At 39.0% G+C, this 20,952-nt stretch overlaps 1 protein-coding gene across 2 annotated transcripts in view; it reads left to right on the top strand.

The window, feature by feature from the left end:
* The window catches only part of ARID2 (AT-rich interaction domain 2), a 148,174-nt gene that overhangs the window by 121,280 nt on the left and 5,942 nt on the right, over positions 1-20,952 (top strand). For both annotated transcript variants that reach the window (XM_037009498.2, XM_037009506.2), the window contains 4 exons: positions 15,192-15,330; positions 15,427-15,512; positions 17,431-17,554; positions 17,652-17,743. In XM_037009498.2, coding sequence (XP_036865393.2) covers positions 15,192-15,330; positions 15,427-15,512; positions 17,431-17,554; positions 17,652-17,743 — 441 coding nt within the window. The remainder of the gene's footprint in view (positions 1-15,191; positions 15,331-15,426; positions 15,513-17,430; positions 17,555-17,651; positions 17,744-20,952) is intronic.

Here is a 20,952-nt window from a genome sequence, read left to right as displayed (position 1 = left end):
CTGTGAACTTCACAGACCTGTGGTAGGATGTGGCTGTTGGTATGGCCTAGGGATCGTTAATAGTATGCAGAACTGCTTTAGACAGTGTTTACCAAACTTTGCATCTCAACACAGTAGTGGTGTCATGAAATCATTTTTGGCAGGTTATTTGGCCAGTGGTTTTTTGCTTGTTTTGAGTTAAAAAAATGAATTAAATATCAGCTTCCATTATGATAGTCGAGGTACATATTGTTTCCAGTTAGGAATGTGTATATAATATATGCACGTTTCCTGGAATGTAGTGTGAAGTCTGTGTCAGAAAGGTTGCTTAGAAAGCAGGGCTTTAGGTTGTCTCTGATTAATTCTTTTTTTTTAAATTTGACTAATTCTTTTTATTTTAGTTTCTGTTGTAAGTTACTTTGAAACTTTCTTCACCAATGTCAATTCTGTCCTTTCCTTTTTTTTTTAAGGTTATGATTTTGTTTTTGTCTAATAACGCCGTTGGTTGGCTAAAATGTTTGACAATAAGCTGCCTTAAATGATGTTTTTAGAGTATTTCAAGAAAAAAAATTGCTAAAAGACTTAAAGAACCGCAGTGCTCAGTGTAGCTTCTCGTCCTGCTAGGAGGATCGGTGTCACGGAACTCGATGGCGTGCCTCCTCAAGTCTGAGTGACACTGACTCGACAAGGCTTCTTAGGGCCAGCTGTTTTTTAAAGCCATTTTTAGATACTGCATTGCTAATAAGTTCATTTTGATTCTGCAAATAATTGTTGATATACTCTAACAAGGTGTGTTTGCTAGGAGCTGGTAATACAAAGTTCACTTTCAGTTCTTGGGGACAGATCCATAAAACAAATTACAGTATAAATAAGTGCTGTAAAAAGGTAGTTTCATAGTGTAATTGGCAGCGTAGTAGACAGTTAATATAATGCTGAGATGATTGGAAAAGTTTACTTTTCCAACATTACTTTCAAATTGGGTTTTGAAGAATGAGTAGGAGTGTGTCATGCAAAAATAACTCCAGTCAGAATAACAAGTACAGGGAATTACAGAAGGAGCTAATATGCCCGGGGAACTATGAGGAGCTTAGAATGCCAAGAGCATAAGGACATAAAGAGAGTAATGATTGTTTTTATTTTTAGAATTTGTTATAAAGAAACTTAATGAATTTAAACATATTTGGGATATTTCAGTCCACTGGGAGTTTTTATATCCTTGTTGCTATTACAGCTGTCCTATCCTTGGCCAGTGACGGCCTGTTCAGGCTGGTTCCCAAGCTCTTTGGTCATGACTTAATATAAATCTTTGATAGCTTCCTTCCCCTTTTTTACACAGAATGTTCCAACCTTATTTTGTACTTTCCTGCCCCTTATGTGGAATCTACTATTTTTCCAAGGAGGTCTGGTATCTTTTAATGGAAATGTTATTATTTCTAGTACTTTTCAGTGGATGATCTAGAAAAACTTAACAGTTTTTATGTCATGCTTAGACCTTCTCAACTGTTAGATCTTGAAAAACACATTTTGTTGCCTTCCGTCACTTCAATATTTTAATTTTTTGATCCATCTATAATTTAGTTGCATATATAAAGTGGAGTATAAATCTAGCTTTATATTACTTTCTAAATGGCCTACATACTTACGGGGTCATCTTCCCCTCCCAAATTTGAATTGCCACCCTTGATATATATTAAATTTGTGTATGCTTCATCTTTTCTGGATCACTTGATTATCCCACTGGTCTCTGTCCTTAGCATACTGCCACTTTAGATTTTAGTTTTGGGTATAACAAGTTCCCACTCCTAATTTTTCTTTTTCAGAGTGTTTCTCATTATTTTTCAAGCACTTACCTTGTAGCAGGCACTGTGCTAGGCTTTGAAATTAGAGTGATACATGTAAACCACGCAGATATTGATCCTTTCAAAGGAACTTTAGAATGTTTCTAGAAATCCCCAAAGAAACATGTTGGGATTCTCATCGTAATTGCTCTTAATGAATAGGTATTTGTGTGTTTGTTTTTCAGTAGTGAACATTTTTTCAATACTGACTCTTCCATTACAAGAAAAAAGCATCAGCCCATGGCATTATAATCTTTTTTACCACAGTAGAGCTTTAATGTTTTCTGTACATAAATTCTGCAACTTTATTAAAATTATTGTTAGCTTTGTTTCTTTTTGTTGTTGTTTGCTGTTGTAAAGTATCTGAACTTCCATTATATTTTTCAACTGGTGTTTTCTGTATTTATCTCTCTTATTTTGTCCTCTCTTCCAGTCATAGTATCTAATGTTTCCAGAATAGTTGTATAATAGTAGTGATAATAACCCTACCTTTAAAAAAATTTAAGACTGTTTTTAGAGCAATTTTAGGTTTATAGGAAAATTGATCAGATGTTGCAGAGTTCTCACATAGTCACTCTTCCCTGCCGTTTTCCTTAATATTAATATATTCAGTTAGTGTGGTACATGTGTTGTAACTGATGAGTAATATTTATACATTATTATTAAACAGAATCCATAGTTCATATTAGGATTCCCTCTGTGTTAGACAGTTGTGTGGATTTTGACAATGAATAGTGTCATGTGCCCACCACTGCCGTATCACACAGAATAGTTGGGGCCACCCTTTAAATCCCCTCTGCTTCACCTATTTCTCTCTCCTCACTTATGCCCCTCCCAGCCCCTGGCAACTACTGGTTTTATTTATTAATTTATTTTTACTATCCCTGTAGCTTTGCCTTTTATTTAATGTCATATAGTTAGGGTCTGACAGTATGTAGTCTGTAAAGAATGGCTTCTTTCACTAAGCAGTATATAAGGTTCCTCCATGTTTTTTTGTGGCTTGATGGCTCGTTTTCTTTTCATCACTGAATAATATTCCAGTTGGCAGACATACCAGTTTGTTTGCCAATTCACCTTTGAAGGACATTTGGATTGCTTCTAGTTTCTGGCAGCTTTAAATAAAGCTACTACAAATATTTGTGTATAGGTTTTCTGTGGACATAATTTTTGAGTCATTTGGATCACTGCTGCACGACCAGATGTAAGGCGATGTCGGGCCTTATAAGGAACTGCCAAACCCTTTTAAAAGTGTCTGTGCCATTTTGCATTCCCACCAGCAGTGAGATTCCTGTTGCTCCACATCCTTACCAGCATTTGATAGTCAGATTTTTACACTTCAGCCATTCTAATAGAAGTGCATCTGTATCTGTTTTTTAATTTGTATCTCCCTGATGAAAACGTTGAGCATCTTTTCATATGCTTATTTATCATCTTAATATCATCTTTGGTGGGTGTCTATCCATATGTATCTCATTTTTAAATTGGGTTGTTTGTTTTCTGAGTTTTTAGTAACCCCTGGATATTAGATTTTGTCAACATTTTTTTTCTTTTTCTGCATCTGTTGATATGACCATAAGATTTATTTTTCTTTAGCCTGTTGATCTGATGGATTACGTCAATTAATTTTTGAATGTTGAACCAGCCTTGCATGTCTGGAATGAATAAATTAAACAAGCACTTTTTTTTAGCTTAACTTATTTATTCAGCGCTCACCCTTTGGTCTGAGGGGTCCAGTGAGGGGCAGGGCAGGGCACACAGTGAGCCACACAGTGCGTGCGCCATTTTCACTGGTATATGGTTCTTTTTATACATGGATTTGATTTGCTAAACTTTTTCTTGAGGATTTTTACACCTACTTTCATGAGAAATATCAGTCTATACTTTTTCTGTTTTTGTCTGGTTTTGATAGGGTAATGCTGGTGTCATAATGTGAGTGAAGCGGTGTTTTCTCTGCTTCTGTTTTCGGGCAGGGATTGCAGAGAATTGGTGTTTCATCCTTACATGTTTGGTAGAATTTACCAGTGAAACTGTCCTGACCTGGTGTTTTTTGTTTGGAATGTCATCGACTCAATTTCTTTAATAATTATGATTTACTCAGATTAACTGTCTCTTCTTGTGTGGGTTTTGGCAGGTTGGACCTTTTAGAGAATTGTCCATTTCATCTAAATTATGAAATTTGTAGCATAGTGTGTTACTCATAATATTCCCTTATTATCCTTTTAATGTCAAGGCTCAAAAGCAATGGCCCCCATTTCATTTCTGATATTAGTGACCTGTGTCTTCCTTCATTTTTTCTTGGGTGAGCTGGCTAGAGGTTTATCTATTTTATTGATTTTTATGAACAACCAGTTTTTGGTTTTGTTGATTTTTCTCTGTTCTGTTTTCATTTAAATGATTTCTGCTCTAATTATTATTGTTACTTTTTCTTCTGCTTGCTTTGAGTTTATATTGCTCTTCTTTTCTAGTTTCTAGTTTCCTAAATTGGAAGCTTTAGGTGATCGATTTTAGTTCCCTTCTAATATATACATTTGGTGATACAACTTTCCACTTAGCTGATCTCAGAAATTCTGATAACTTGTATTTTCCTTTTCACTTATTCATAACATTTTAGAAATTTGTTCTTTAATCTCTAAATATTTTGGGATATTCCATCTATCTTTTTGTTATGATTTCTAGTTTAATTCCATTGTGAGCTGAGCACATACTTCATATGATTTCTCTTCTTTTAAATTTGTCAAATGGTGTTTTGTGTCCCAGAATGTGGTCTGTCTTGGTGAAGGTTCCATGAAACATGAAAAAAATGTTTTTTCTGCTGTTGTTGAGTGAAGTGTTACATAGTCTCAATCAGATCCAGTTGACTGATGGTGCTGCTCAGTCCAGCTGCGCCTTTGCTGATGCTCTGCCTGCTGGGTCTGCCGGTTACTGATAGAGTCGTGCTGAATCTCCGAATGTAGGAACAGATTTGCCAATTCTTCTTGTAGTTCTGTCAGATTTTCCCCCACATTTGATACTTTGTTAGGAGCATAGACCTTAGGAATTGTATGCCTTTGTTAAAGGGACTGACCTCCTTACTGTTATGTGATGCCCCTCTTTGTCCCTCATAGTATCCTTACTGTGAAGCCTGCTTTGTCTGAAGTGTAATACAGTGACTCCTGCTTTCTTCTGCATAGTGTTAGCATGGTGTGCCTTCCTACATCTCTTTTAATCTCACTGTGTCTTTATCTTTAACCACACAAAGTTGCATGTATGTGTGTGTTTTATCCACTCTGCCAGTCTCTTTATCTTCTAGCTAGTATATTTAGACCATTCTTGCTTAGTGATTATTGATACAGTTGCATTAGTGTCTGTCCTGTTTGTACATTTTTCCTACTCATTTCACTTGTTCTTTCCTTTTTCTTCCCATGATACTCTGCTTTCTTGGGTTTTAACTGAGTATATGATTCCATGTTCTGCGCTCTCTTAGCATATCAATTATACTTCTTTTAAATTTTTCTCACGGTTGTCTGTGATTGTGAAATATATATTCACAGCTTGTCCAAGTTCCCTTCCAAGCAGAAATGTACTGCTTCACGTGCAGGCACCTGGTGACAGAGGCTCTTTCTTCTTATGTCTCTTAATCCATTTCTCTCATTCACCTCACTTAGCCAGAAGCTGTAATCACCAGATTCCTTGTTGCAGTGATTTTGAATACACATTTATCTAGTAGATTTGCTAGAAGTAAGAAGAAGGAAATTGTACTTTACCTCCTTCCCCAACACCTTTCCTTTCTTTACATAGACCGGAGTTTCTGACCTCTATCTACCATTTGCTCCTTTTAAGGTAGGTCTGCGAAGCCCTCAATCTTTGTCTGAGAAAGTGTTTATTTCTCCTTCACTTCTGAAAGATAATTTTGTGGACACAAGATTCTAGGTTGGTGGATCTTTTTCTTCCAGCACTTTAAAAGTCCACTCCTCTTGCGTGGTTTCTCAAGAGACATCCAGTGTAGTCTTACGTGTGTTCCCTTATCATTAAAGTGTTTTTTTTTCCCTCTGGTTTCTTTCAGGATATTTTTGGTCTTGGTTTTTAGCACTGTGAATGTGATGCACTGCGGTACAGCGTTCTATGCATTCATCCTCCTCGGTGTTCTCTGGGTTTCCCAGGTCTGTGGTTTGGTGTGTGTCATTGATTTCGGAAAACCCTCAACCATTCCTGCATCCAGTATTTCTTCTGTTCTTTCTCTCTTTCCTCTCTTTCTGATATTCCCTTCACATTTATCTTGTACCTTTTGTAAACGTCCTACAGTTCTTGGTTCTGTTTCTTTTTTTTCACTCATTTTTCTCATCATTCTTCAGTTGGGGGAGTCTCTATTGATATTTGTGGCCACTTATTCTTTCCTTGGCCATTTCCAGTCTACTGATGTTCCCATCAAAAGCAGTCTTTATTTCTGCTACAACATTTTTTATTTATAGCATTTCTGTTTAATTCTTAGCATCTCTATTTCTCTGCTTACATAACCCATCTCTTCTTGCATGTGGCCACTTTTTTCATTGGAACCTTAGCATATTAATTACAATTATTTTTAATTATCAATATGATAATTCCAAAATTCTGCCATATCTAAATCTGGTTCTGATGTTCACTTGGTCTCTTCAGACTGTGTTTTGGGTTTTATTTTTTTTTTACACTTACTTTGCCTTGTAAGTTTTTCGTTGACAGCTGAACTTGTGTCAGTGAGCAGGAACCAAGGCAGGTGGACCTCAGTGAGAGGCTCTGTCCACCTGGCAGGAGCGGCGCCCAGAGCTTCAGGGTCTTCTGGCGTCTGTTTGTCCCCCTCCCGTGTTATCTTTGGGTTTCCTTAGAAACTCCTTTTTAAGCAGAATCTGTATCTTAACCATTCTTTAATCATACACAACTGTTACTACACTGGAGTGCTGTTGATGCAGTGATAAGGGATTGGCATAGAGACGCATTCTATAATCTCATGATTAAATTTCACTTTTTTTAACTGGGCTTGAGTCTGAGGGCTGGGACTCCCTTAGCCTTTATTTTTCTCTGCTTATATGAGACAGGGATTCTGCAGGGGGCTCAGGTCAGATAGGCTCTGGTAAAGTAATTTTCCATAAGTGCAGGACTTTTTTAAGGGGAAAAGAACACTCTGGGAATATTGTAAAAATGGCGACACTTCCACCCTTCCCCGCTGGGAGCCCTGGGGAATTTCTGTGCAGTCTTCACGAGTATCTGGTAGACTCCTGGAGGTAAAACTCATAAAGTGTGGGTTCTCTCCAGAGGCTCTCCACCCCAAGATTTTGTAGCTTTCAAGACAGTTTATACTAAGCCTCTGTCATTTTATCAGTTATTCCTCAAGTATTCCTATCAGTTACTGACTCCAGGAATTATTTTGATCCTGTTTTCAGTTTGCCTTGTTCTCTGATGGATTTAAGAGAAGTTAATTGATTTTCAGTTTATTCAGCTTTTACTTGTTGAGAGTGGGAGGGACAACTTTGATGGCCATTACACGCATATCTTTATTGTTTGTGTATTGTCAGCATGATGTTGACTGTTAAAAAAATGTACAATCAAAATAGATACGATTATATTTTTGTCTTTAATTAATTTTTTTAAGAAAGGGGACCCAAAACATTTCCTGTGATTAAAAAATAACCCATGAGCTGATTGGTAGTTCTCTGTAATTGAAGGAGAGGTCTCAGTGCCTCTGGGTAGCAAGAACTCACATGCCTTCTTTTTTAGTGCTGTTTCTTGGCCAGTGTCCTTTGAAGGAGCAGGGTCGGGATGAAGAAGAAAGTGGAGAGAGGCTCTCCAACTTCCTTTAACCATAGGATCTCTGCCTTTTGCTCTTTGCTCAGGGTTTTAAGTCATGTTTTGCTTGACAAGAGGATTCTGCTGCTTTAAACATTTGAAAGCCCCATTTTTTAGAATTGTTGTTCCTTCATTAATACCTGGTTTACAACTTCTACAGAAAAGATTAAAATTGTTTCTCTTTTGGAGGAACATAATCTATACTGTGTTTCTGTTTGGAATTGCATCAGGAAAGATCAGTCAGAAATTTCGAGGATGTCAGATTCATTCTAAACAAACATTTCCAGTGTCGAAGTTTTTCTGACTAGGAACCAGGACTTTTATTTGTATTAATAAAACTGACATGCTCTGACCACCCAGGAATCCACTGGAAAGTCCCTTTATTGAAAGCTTGCTTCCTCAGCAGTAAAGTGGGGATAATTTTACCTTCTTCAAAGAGCCATCATGGAACTCAGACAAGATGATGTTTGTGAATGTGCCAGATGCAGAGTGAGTACTAAGCAAACGGAAGCTCAGGGAGGGAGGTGCTTCCTGCCGCGAGCAGCTTTGTGAGGAGCAGCGATGGTGGCACTGCCGCATCCCTTGGGTCCACAGAGTAGCCAGAGTCTGAGACTCATTTGTGTGCTTTCTTTACCTCATTACAAGCACCCAAATATGTACATCATCACTCATTTTTATTTTGCCTTGAAGTTTATGTTTAGTTCATTAAGTATAACGTTCTTGTAATGCCTAATAAATTGTGCAGATTCACTTCCCTACTGCTCTGAAACATGAACTACTATTTCGGCCCCATATTCAGATTTTAATGGAGGTTGCAAAGCATGTTTAAACACAGTTCCTGGGAAGACCTTTTCAATTTCGCTATGTGAAATACGTATAATAGTCACATACCAATAGGTTAGTAGGAGTTGGTGCTGGAGAATCAAAGAGAAATAAAGAAATCCTTCCCTCTATTAACTATTATTAATATCAGTAACATCATTAATATTATTATAATATTATGAGTACCATTAATTATTAGAAGAAAAGGTGGTAGCCAAAAACAGTTGGTTCTGGCTGTCCTGCACCTGAACTCCTTCCTTTGTCGAGGTATTTCCCATAATCTGAGTCTTCCTAGGAGGCGGAACATGTCTCTCCCAACAAAAGCAAAGGGCCAAATGCTTGCTTTCCCCACTTTTGCCTTTGGTCCCTAAGCAAACGAATACATTTACTACTGTCTGAGGCTGTGAGTAGGTGCCGAGTGGGGACTCCCTCCTGCAGCAGCAGATTCAGCTGACAAGGCCACGGGCGCTCATGCGGGGCTGCCCTATTTGCATCTGTATTTCTGGTCCTGCATTAAAGCAAATAACTAGTTTATTTTGATAGTGACGTTAGTCATCTGCTCTCTCATTTTGAACTTTTACAATTGGACATAATAAAATTGGGTTAGTTTCCCAGCGAGCGTGTTGGTTTGGGCTTCTCCCTGTATATTTTAGCAGCTTGTTACTAAATCTCATTTGAATGTAAGATGACACATGCCCTTGATGATTCTTTCGCCATGGAATGTTATCTATGTAAAACAATTATATGTTGAGGGATGAGGTAAAAGTTATTTGTTCTACAACTGATATATAGCTTCTTTAAAATATGTTTGCAGTATAGATTTCTATGATAGTATTATCATTTACATTTATTAATATTTGAATGCATATCTAATTTTTGCACTAGAATTTTCCTGAAAAAAAATAGTACATTCCCTGTGTTTTAAGTCAAATTAAAATTGTTGCAGCAGGAGGGCTGTTGGGAGGGACATGGAATACTTTTTGGTCATTAAAGAAAAATAGCCTCCCAAGAACCTGAGCAACTAAGAAAACTAAATGAAACTCTCTGAACTAAAGTTATGCTTTCATCCCTTTTATTTGTGTTTTAAAAACAAAGGAAACACTCTGTTTTATAGCCAAAGATGTCTGTTTTTAAATTGTTCTTTTGAATATGGTGAATTATTAAAATACCATTATAGATTATGTATTATTAATATATATAACCCCCTGTATAGATTGCAGACTTTTAAATAATAACAGCTTAAAGAAGCAGAAAAAGTGAGCTTTATTTACTTCACTTGTTTATGTATTAATGTCTGAGAAATTTTTTGATGCTAGGAAAATGGACAGTAATAATCATAGTATAAATTATACCAATAAACTAATGGTTGTTGGCTTTATTTTATTTCAGGTAGAAAATGTTTTAATCTTAAATGGCTGCTTTGGGTAGCTGGAATCAAGGAACATGCACCTAGTAGCCTTCTGTGAATAATTTGTTTAGTTGACCCAAACAACTATAAGAAAAAAGAATTTTGCCAAAGGGGATTTAAATGAAAGAATAAAAGCTAATTCTGAGCTTTGGCTGCAGTTATTTAAGTAATAAACAGAGGACAAGCCACTATAAATTGATGATATAATTGAAAATAATATGTATCTTTGAAAGATGGACAATGGTTGAGAAAAAAGGTGTCAGATATTCTTACTGTAATAAGCATATTAAATATTAACTAAATTTTGCTTTGTTTTGCCAGATACTGTAAATCTAGTTCCTATCTTTTGAGAAAGTAGCAGGATCAAAGGAAAAGTGTTTCTGTTGTTTTTAATTGGAGTAGCCACATACATTGTTACACCAAAGTATAGGACTCAGTAGAAAGGGAAAAATAGGAGGCGCAGAAGGGGAGAGTTTCTGAAGGAACACAGTAGTCTGGCATGTAGGCGAAAGGGGTGACCTGCAAGGAGCTGGCTGTTCTGGCCAGGTCCAGAGAGGGAAGGGTGAGTAATGGCAGGTTTAATACAGAGCAGAAGTGCCTTAAGGAAGAAGCTCTAAGAAACTAAACTTATTTCAGTAATAAGCCTTTTTCTCCCGAGACATAAAAGTAAGACATTGTCTCTCAGTGCATCAACTCACACTAATACAGGGGAAGACAAACTTTAAAATAATAAGATTGAAGTTCAGTGTTTAACAAAAGGTGAAAAATTTGGAGCAGTTTCAGTGGGGAATGTTTTCAGGAGTAGACATTAACTGAATTGTGAGTGATGGTGACAGTCACTTGGAAACAAGGAGCAATAATTTGGAGGTGGACTAACCTTTACTGGGCTTGGCTGTTTTGGAATAGTTGTGGGAAAGGTCTTGGCTGGACGATCAGCGCGGTGGATAAGGTGACAGACCCATGTCACTAGTGACACCATTGCTGGCCATGGCCTAGAGATAGTTGCTCGTGCTCCTCTGGGCTCTGGTCGCCGCATAACCTTACAGGCATCACAGTGAAGCCTCTCGACCACACTGAAAGCCAGGTTGCCAGGAAGTAAAACGAGCAGCACAAGTGCCACCTGCCACGTGCTGTGACCTGTGGCTGAGCACACGTGCACACCATGCATGTAAGAAGCTGTTTGTTACAATAGCTTTTCAGCAGACAGCAGTGTATCTTAAGGAAGGGCATTTACTTAAATTGTACAAAGGTACCATATTATACCCACACTGTGGCAGCAGTTTTTAGAGACATGTATTGGTAACAGTCCCAGTTGTGTTTAAAAACACATGTGCACAGAGAGAGAGGTTTTAAGGAACTAGACCAAAACACTCACAGTCTTGGTAATTGAATCACAGAGATTTTTATTTTCATTTGGATGCTCTGAAGTTTTTCAGTCTCTTGAAATGAACAGCTGTGGTCCAGTCCACTTTCTGGATTGTGTTGTGGGGTGGACGTCAGGGCGTCGATGGAAAGGCATAGAAGGAGAATTGCTCCAAACACACTGGCCACCTTCCGTCTTGTCCTTGCCTCACCACATCCCCGGAAAAGCCCTAATCTGAGAACTCAGTATCTGTTTTGCATTGAAATTACATTAAAAAATTTTTAATCAAGATATTCCACCTAATGGACCTGGAAACCCTTTTTGCCCCCTCATATAATCATTGCAGCTCTTTCACTCATTCTCGTATCAGGACCTCCCCTTGCACCAGCATCAAGTCAACGAATGGTTTGTATTCCTGCGTAGTTAGAAAGTGGACTTGGAGGAGGGGAAGGCCACAGACGCTGTGGGCAGGTACAGTGCAAACAGTCGTGATCCCTGTTGTCTGACCACTGTGCACACACACTTGTGTTGATGTAGTAATTTAAATTGATTGACAGAAGCATTGACTTTATCCTTTTTTCTTGTGACCAAGAAATATATTCATCAATTTTGTATATTCTAAATAAACTTGATTCATTTAATGTATTGAAGAACAGTTTAGAAATAGGTATCAATTTGACTTAGTGACTAGCAGCAGTACATTTATGTGTATGTTTGTAAACATCTTTACCTTTCAATTAATAATTTAATAGTATTGAGATTAAAGTCTTAAAAACAAGTTTTTGTGTTTTTGTGAAAATTACCAGTCTGTAGAACAGACCTCTCCCATATTTATTGCTTATGAATGGAATAATAGCATTGTAAATACGAAAATTAAATTCCAAAACTGAAAACATACATAACTGATTTTAGTTTCACAATAAACTTTTTTTATTACATCACTATTACTTAACTTGTTTTATAACTGGAGGTTTATACCATTTGATACCCTTCACCCATTTCACCCACCCCTCATCTCCTACCTCTGGAGACCACCAATCTGTTATCTTTATGAGTTTGGTTTTTTTTTTTTATTGTTAACTGTTTTTGTTAGTTTAGGTTCCACATGTAAGTGAAATCATATGGTATTTGTCTTTCTCTGATTTATTTCACTTAGTATAATAGACAATCTGTTTACAAATAGCCAAATTGATTTCTTATTTATGGCTGAAAAATAATCAGTGTGTGTGTGTGTGTTTATATATAACTACAGTTTTCTCAATACCATATACTTGAAGAGACTGGCCTTTCCCCACCATATATTCTTGGCTCTTTGTCATAAATTAATTGACAGTATATGTGTGGATTTATTTTGGGGCCCTTGATCTGTGTGTCTTTTTTTATGCCAATACCATATTGTTTTGATTACTAGAGTTTTGTATTAAAGTTTAGAATATATATGTGGGTGTATATACACACACACACACACATGTCATGTTTTCTTTATCCATTCCTTTGTTGATGGACACATAGGCTGTTTGCTTATCTTGGCTATTATAAATAATGTTGCAGTGAACATAGGGGTACATGTATTTTCAAGTTAGTGTTTTCATTTTGTTTGGATAAATACCCAGAGATGGTACTTCTGTTCTTAACTTTTTGAGGACCCTCCATTCTGCTCTGCATAGTGGCTGCACCAGTTTACACTCCCACCAGCAATGCACAAGGGCTCCCTTTTCTTCACATCCTTTCCAGACCTTGTTATTTCTTATCTTTTTGATACTAGGCATTCTAACAGGTATGAGGCGCCATCTCATTTTGGTATTTCCCTGATGATGCATCTTCTCATGTCTGTTGACCATCTATATGTCTTCTTTGGAAAAATACCTATTCAGATCCTCTGCCCATTTTGTAATCAGATTGGGTTTTTGTGTTTTTTTTTGTTATTTCATTGTAAGAGTTCTTAATAAATTTTGTGTATTGACTCCTTATCAGATCTATGATTTGGAAATGTTTTCTCCTATTCAGTAGGTTTCCTTTTCATTTTGTTGGTGGATTCCTTTCCTGCGCAGAAGCTTTGTGGTTTGATGTAGAAGCACTTACTTATTTTTGCTTTTGGTGTCAAATCCAAAAAGTTGCCACCAGCAGAGGTGTTAAGGAACTTACTACTTAACGTTTTTTTCCAGGAGTCTTATGGTCTCAGCTCTCACATTCGAGTCTTTGATCTATGCGGAGTCAATCTTTCTGTGTGGGTGTGAGGTAGGGGTCCAGCCTCATTCCTCTGCATGTGCCTGTGCAGTCGGCCCCGCACCATGTATTGAAGAGACCGGCCTTTCCCTGCTGTATCTTGGCTGCTTTGTTGTAAATTTATTGAAAGTATATATGTGTTTTTATATCTGGGCTCTCAATTCTGCTCCATTGATTTATGTGTGTATGTTTTTATGCCAGTGCCATATTGTTTTATTTATTACAGTTTTGTAATATAGTTTAAAATCAGGAAGCCTGATGCCTCCAGCTTTGTTCTTCTTTCTCAAGGTTCCTTTGGCTACTCAGGGTCTCTCCATACAAATTTTAGGACTGTTTGAAGGAATAAAATAGCAGTAGACTCAGTCACCCAGAAGGACAAGTGGTTACCAAAGGGAAGGTGTTGGGGGGAGGGATTAAGGGGCACTGTAATTCACACTCACAATATAGGTAGATCACAGGGAAGGCAGTGCAGCACGGAGAAGACAGGTAATGACTGTAACATTTTACTACGCTGATAGGCAGTGACTGCAATGGAGGTGGGGACGGGGGTGAGGACTTGATAATATGGGTGAATGTTGAAACCACTATGTTTGTTGTTTACGTGAAACCTTTTAAGATTGTATGTCAGTGATACTTTAATAAAAAATTAGGGCTGTTGTATTTCTGTGAAAACTGCAATTATAATTTTGATTGAATCTGTAGATTGCTTTTGGACATTTTACCAATATTAATTCTTCCAAGCCATGATACTTTGACAATGAACTTTTGATAGTATTTATATAGATGAATATGAATGGTATGAAATACATAAACTATAATTTCAACATTGTCTTTCATGATTCAGTACTCAGTTATTCTTGATTAAATTCATTTCAAAATGTCAATCATTTCCTGAAAGGATATTAATTTGAAACAATTTATATATACTGCACATCAAAATTTGGTTCAAATATAGACATGTTTATATGACATCCATAAAATATCAAATCCTAGGAGAGCTCTACCATAAACTCTAAAGATATTGATCAATATTTGAGTTACTAATCAGTAATTAAAGCCTTTTAATATATTCTTTCCTGTCTGGATGCCTGTGTTCTGTCTCAGTGCCACATATTCTCACTTATAAGAGAGAATAGTACCTGACTTTCTACAGCTTTTGATACCTACCCACTCAACATATGTTTCGTTACACTCCAGAGCATATGAGTAAGTAGGGTACGATAATGGAGAAAAGAGAAACATGACTTCTTAAACATAGACAGACAAAATGTGAATTCAGCTAAAAAGCCAGCCTTACCAAATTTGTAGTGTTTAGATTCTTAGACTGAATATGAGAGAATGTATTGTGTGTAATTAGCAAATCTGGTAAATGCTTGAGTAGCTTCAGAAAGTACTGTAGAGTATGGCACTTGCCTGTAAGAGAATGTCCTGTTGTGTTTAATAATGATATTTCATCTGTTAATAAAAGATTCTTAGCTGACCTTCATTGAAGGTAGAGAATTAACAATGAAATATATTGAACTTCAGTTACCAAAAGTGTTCAGTACAGTTGAATGATTTGATTCACAAATACAAGCAGGGAAATTTCCAAAACAGTTTCCAAACACTCTGAAATGAAATGAATGTGAGATTTGCTTGCACTATTTTGCTTAATATTTCTGTACATTGATCTGGAGCTTTGGTATTAGGAGGGCACGTTTCCTATTATAAAGAATATACCCAAGTGTCAGAAAATTCCCTCTACTTCTATGTTCCGTAGGTGGTTTCAGACACCGTCGCAAGTGTTCTTCCACGCGGCCACTGAACACGGGGGGAAGGACGCGTACCCGGGGCAGTGCCTTTGGGAGGGCTGCGAGCCCTTCCAGCGGCAGCGGTTCTCCTTCATCACCCACTTGCAGGTACGTTTCCTGGGACTGTCGGCTCAATAGTTCATTTGGGTTGCATGAGAGATGTTGATGCAGATTCTTTTCTTTCCTTTCTTCTTTCTCAAAAAGGATAAGCACTGTTCCAAGGATGCCCTGCTTGCTGGACTGAAACAAGACGAACCGGGACAGGCAGGAAGCCAGAAACCTTCTACCAAGTAAGGAACATGTTGCACACACAAAAGGAAAGCTCTGGAAGCTAGGTGACCTGTGATGGTGAAAGGCAGCCGAGCTTCCTGAGAGGAAGCCTGGGTGCCATCCAGCTCTGCCACTCGCCAGTTAGATGCCCCTAAAGGATGGCAGACGGCCTAGGAGAAGTGCTCTGTGAACTGGAAACGCATGTGTGGTTCTTTGTCCTTTGGGAGACTAACTGAACGTGTATTTGTTAATGGCAAAGAGACTTCGTTTGACACCTTCTCTGCGGGAGGCCACGGGGGCATGGGAGGGTTGTGTGTAAGAGCGTACATGTCACATGCACCTGTTTTCATGACCACATACTGCAATTCATTTAGTCAGGTTGTAGTTAATTGTAGATCCTTATTGTAAGGTCCTTATTGAATTTACATAGTATCTCATATTCGGCTTCTAACTAAGGACTTTAGTTGTAGATTCTAGAACCTAAACAATATTTTTAACTCTCAAAATGTGAAAATAATTAGTCACCATTTACTGAGATACTACTGTGTACTGGGCATTGTGCCAGACAGGGAATTCCAGAAACAAGATACAGTCTGTAGCTTCACAGACCTGAAACTCTAGAAGGAAAACGAGAGCAGAGGAATATAGAAGCTGCTGACGTTCTTCATTCACTCCCTTCCTATTTAGTGAGCACCGACCACGTGCTGGGCAGTAGCATGCAGTAAGTCTGAAGTACGTTTTGCTGAGGGGTTTAAGTAATTCTTACTCCACAGTGTAATAAGTACTCAAATGAAGGTGTGCACAAGGCTCTGTGGGAGCCCACTGAGACCCCCTTGGGAACCAGGGAGGACTTTCTGGGGAATAAGCACATTCAAACTGAGACCCGAGGCTGAGGAGTGATTAGCTGACAGTCTCATTAGCCACATCATGGTTTGGGTTTTCTCCAAAAGGCAATGGAAAGTCATTTTTCTGCCAAATACCTTCTTCTGTAATTTTCACTGTATTTAATTTGTATATATTATGTAGCTTACAAAGACTTTTTGGAATACGTTTGGTTTTGCTCAAGTTTTGGAATACGTTTGGTTTTGCTCAAGTTGGAGGAAGAGATATGTGGTGTATCAGTTAGTCAATCAGAAATGTTTGTCACGTATACCTAAAATCTAGTAACAGTTTATATCTATAGATAGATGACCTTATCTGTAGACATCTATATGTAGATATAGATATGAACTGTTTACAGTTTAAAGACTGCTTTTATGTTAACTTATTTAATATTCAGAATTAGTTCACTTATGTAAACAAGTGCCAGAAGTAGCCCCACGTTACCGATGTGAAACTGAAACTCAGAGGGGCAGACAGACACCCCGAAGCACGCAGCCGGGGTCGGTGTCGGGGGCAGGCAGGGCTTCCTTACGCCCACCGGGGTCGCCACGCTGCCCGCCGCCGCCTCACGTGGCGCAGGGGACATGAGTGTGGCTCCCCTGGCCGACCGCGTGCATCTCCACGGTCTCTCCATCCTGAGTCTGTCAAAAAGGACAGTGGAACTATACCGGAAGATGGATTGAAATCATTAAGTGATGATGAAAAAGAAGGTGATATAACAAAGTGATCATTTGAAATGCAGTGTTTAGCATGATTTCCGACTATTATCGTACCAGGTCATCTTTCCGTGCTTAGGTGATGTCAGCTCACTTTGAGGCGCTGTTGGGCAGTGGCGATCTGCAGCTGGAACTGGGGGCTGTGCCCGTGGGCGGCGCCCCCGCTTCTGCCCTGAGAGGCCCCGGTGCCGTGAGCCGGTCTTGGTCGCGGGCCCACAGCCGAGCGGCTCCGCCAGAGCCCGTGCGCCCCCCTGCCAGCCGGATAGCGGCGCCCCGCCCCGGTGCCAAGGGCGGGGGAGCCCGGGCCACCCTGTGACAGCCTCTCTCTCTGCCCACCTAGGCAGCCAGCTGCGGTGGGCGCGGGCCCGACTCCCAGAGCACAGAAGACCATCGTCAACCACCCCAGCGCCGCCCTCATGGCGCTGAGGAGGGGGTCGCGGAACCTCGTCTTCCGGGATTTCACAGTGAGCATGCGCGGAGTGCCTGGCCCGGGTGGGGGGGGTGGGGGCGCGGTCCTGCCTGGGCGGGTCCCCACTCCCCGCTCTCTTCTTTCTCTTCAAGGATGAAAAAGAGGGACCAATAACGAAACACATCCGTCTAACAGCTGCCTTAATACTGAAAAACATTGGTAAATATTCAGAATGTGGTCGCAGGTGAGTGATCTGTTTTCCGTAGCCACAGTGAACGTAGGTTATTTTACTTTTACATCTAAGTTAATAAGATTTTTGTATTTTAGTCACCGTTTTTCCCGTTAGTAAGAATGTCAAAAGCCTATGCCATCATGATCTCTTAAAGCCAAAAAAGTAGAGAGAAGTTGAAATGACCAGAAGATGTTTTTTTAATTTGTCTTCTTAGGTTAATTTTCTTGTTGGCCCTAGAATTTAGAGCAAAAAGGTAGGTCTACCAAAGAGAAAACCTAGGAGTTTCCTGCTTAGGGGAGTTACTTGGCCATTCGAAGGTGTGGCATTAGAAGAGAATTTACTTTGATGCTCGGCATGTTCCTGGAGCTGTCAAAGTCATAGATGTTGCTAAGATTCACCATGACACCCTGGTTTTAGAAGTTACTTCCTAACGGACGTGGGCGAGAGGAAACTCAAGACCGAGATCCGGAGGAACAGAATGGCGACCGATCCTCGCAAGGTCAAGCGGGCCGGCCTGCTGATGCCTCTGGGGCCTTATCTCCTTGGAGCCAGTTTCTAGCATTTCTCCCGCATCTTGAACTGACCCCTGGGCAGACTCCTTCAGCGAGGAGCTGCTCTCGGAGGCGCCTCGCTTTCAGCTGGCGACTCTTGGAGTCTCTCCCTCTCACATGCTATTGTCCCCCCACTCGGGGTCTTGAACCTATGACCTTAGTGCCCCTGCATTTGCCCTGCCCTGGGTCTCCTTGCAGTGACCTTCCAGCCACATTTCCCAAACACGAAAGCAGGGCTGTCAGTTATAAGAAAAAAAGTAATGAATTTGACTATATCAAATGTCTAAAACTTTTGTAAATTAAAGATGAGTAAACCTGAAAACTAAAGTTAAAAGAAGTATTTGCAGTGACCAAAATTACTATATCTAGTTTTTTATTCTTACAGATGAATAAGAAAAATTCTTAACATTCAAATTAAAAAGCAGACAGCTTTTCAGAAAAACGGAAACAGGAATAGGATAACAACAATCTTCCTGCCTCATTAAAGCACAGTTTCTTCCTGTCCTCTCTGTCCCCCGTGCCCCCACCACTGCTCTTTGTCTTCAAAGCCCACATCTTGGGTTCAGCCTGTCCGCGTGCACACTGCTGACCTGACCGCGCTGACCCCGTGTCGCTCCCCCTGCCCTGAACCCTCCCCCCTGCGCTGCTGGCCTCTGAGTGTCTGGAAACCCTTCTGAGCCAGCTCTGTGCCTTTGCTATGCTGTGTTCCCCTTCCCACCAAGTATGTTCTTCTCTATTCTTTTGACATGTCTGTCTTCCAACATTTAATCTCGTTGTTTTGTAAATATTTTTTATAGTTTTCCCCCTGCTGACCTATGTGCACATTTCCTGTGATTAATCTTTGCCACCTGAGCACCTAGCTCATTGCCCAGTACATTATGGGCGACCCTTACTTCCTGTCCAGCCTTTAAGATCCAACTCAGGGTTCCCTCTTCCTTTCCTGACATCTTCCTCCGGCCTCACACCAACCTAGGGCACCGCTAGTGCCTCTCCCACCCCACAGATTGCACATTATCAGCTTAGCTGCCGCAATCTTTGAAAGGAGGAATTGAATATTTTTGGTTTTGTGTCCTCAGTGTCTACATAGTGTTGGGAATGTGATCGTGATTCATTAAGTGATTGATTGATAGGCAGATGGAAGGAAAGAAATCTCACAGACTCATTTTTCCCTGGAGTTGTAGTCTGGAATTTGTGTAGGACATTGGAACTCTAAATGTGATTTTATAACTTTTTCTTAGGGCTTTTTCCTCATGTTCAAATTACATATTCTTAGGCTTAGAGCAAAGCCCCTTTGGCTAGGTCAATATAATTATGGAGCCAGAAGTTTTCATTTTGACTTTTTGTTTTGATGTTGATTTTGTTATTTTATTTAACTCTAAACCTTCCAGATGTCTGCTGGCATCTGCAGTTACTCTGATCTTGCAAGTGTAAAATCGAAAGAATTAAATCAATCCATTAAATTCTCCCCATTCTCCCACCCAGCCTGGGCTGAGATCCTCTTACAGGACCTGTATTGACCATCTCCAGTAATGGGAAGTTAGTGCTGGAGCAAAAATACTGACGGAATCTGGTGAAGTCCACATATGTGCAGAAAAGAATATATGAAATCAGCTGCAGAGATAATTCTCTGTTGATATTTCTCATCTCTGATGTAGTAAGTTACAGAGTATGACTTTTTTTTAGACCAAAGCTGATTCTATTTGCAAAAAGAAAATTTCAGGTCAGTAGGAAGGTATAGAGAAATTTACCTTCATTCTTACAGTAAGGTATACTAAACAGTATGAAATGTCAGCATTTTTTAAATTTGAAATTCAGAATCTGTTTGAATAATTTAAAATGTTTAAATGTAGTTTATCTTTTTATGATTACTTTTGAGCTCTGAAGAATTGCTGAATATTTCTCTCCTTTTGATACATATTTTTTTATCAATGTAATACATGAGTCTTATTTTAAAATCAAATGATACTTTTATATACACTAATCATGAACAAACCAAAAAATAAATCAAGAAAGCAATTATATTTACTATAAATCAATAGATAAAATACTTAGCAATCATATTAACCAAGGAGGTAGAAGATTTATTCACTGAAAACTACAAAACATTGCTGAAAGAAATAAGACAAAAATAAGTGGAAACACATTCTATGTTCATGGACTGGCAGGCTTAAAATGTATACAGTACTACCCCGAAGCAGTCTGCTGGTTCAGTGCAACTCATCAAAATCCCCATGACATTTTTTGCAGAAATAGGAAAATCCATTCTAAAATTCATATGGAATCTCAACCCTGAGTGGCCAAAACTATCTTGAAAAAAAACGAGGAGGACTCATCTGTTCTGATTTCAAAATCTACTGGAAAGCTACAGTAGTCAAAACAGTGAGGTACTGGGATAAAGACTGATGTATCGACCAATGGAACAGAATAGAGAGCCCATACCTAAGTCTTGGCATATGTAGTTAAATGATTTTCAAGAAGGGTTTCAGAGAGTCTTTTCAACAATGGGGTTAGGAAAATGTATATTCACATGCAAGAAAATGAAGCTGAACACTTACCTAACACCGTATACAAAAATTAACTAAAAAATGGATCAAAGACCTAAATGTAAGAGCTAAAACTCTTAATCTCTTAGAAGAAAACAGGGGGAAAGCCTCATGACCTTGGGTTTGA

This window comes from Manis javanica, chromosome 15, assembly GCF_040802235.1.
Source record: "Manis javanica isolate MJ-LG chromosome 15, MJ_LKY, whole genome shotgun sequence".
Classification (NCBI taxonomy): Eukaryota; Metazoa; Chordata; class Mammalia; order Pholidota; family Manidae; genus Manis; species Manis javanica.
The sequence above is the reverse complement of the archived record's forward strand: the minus strand, read 5'-3'. Positions and strand labels throughout refer to the sequence as shown.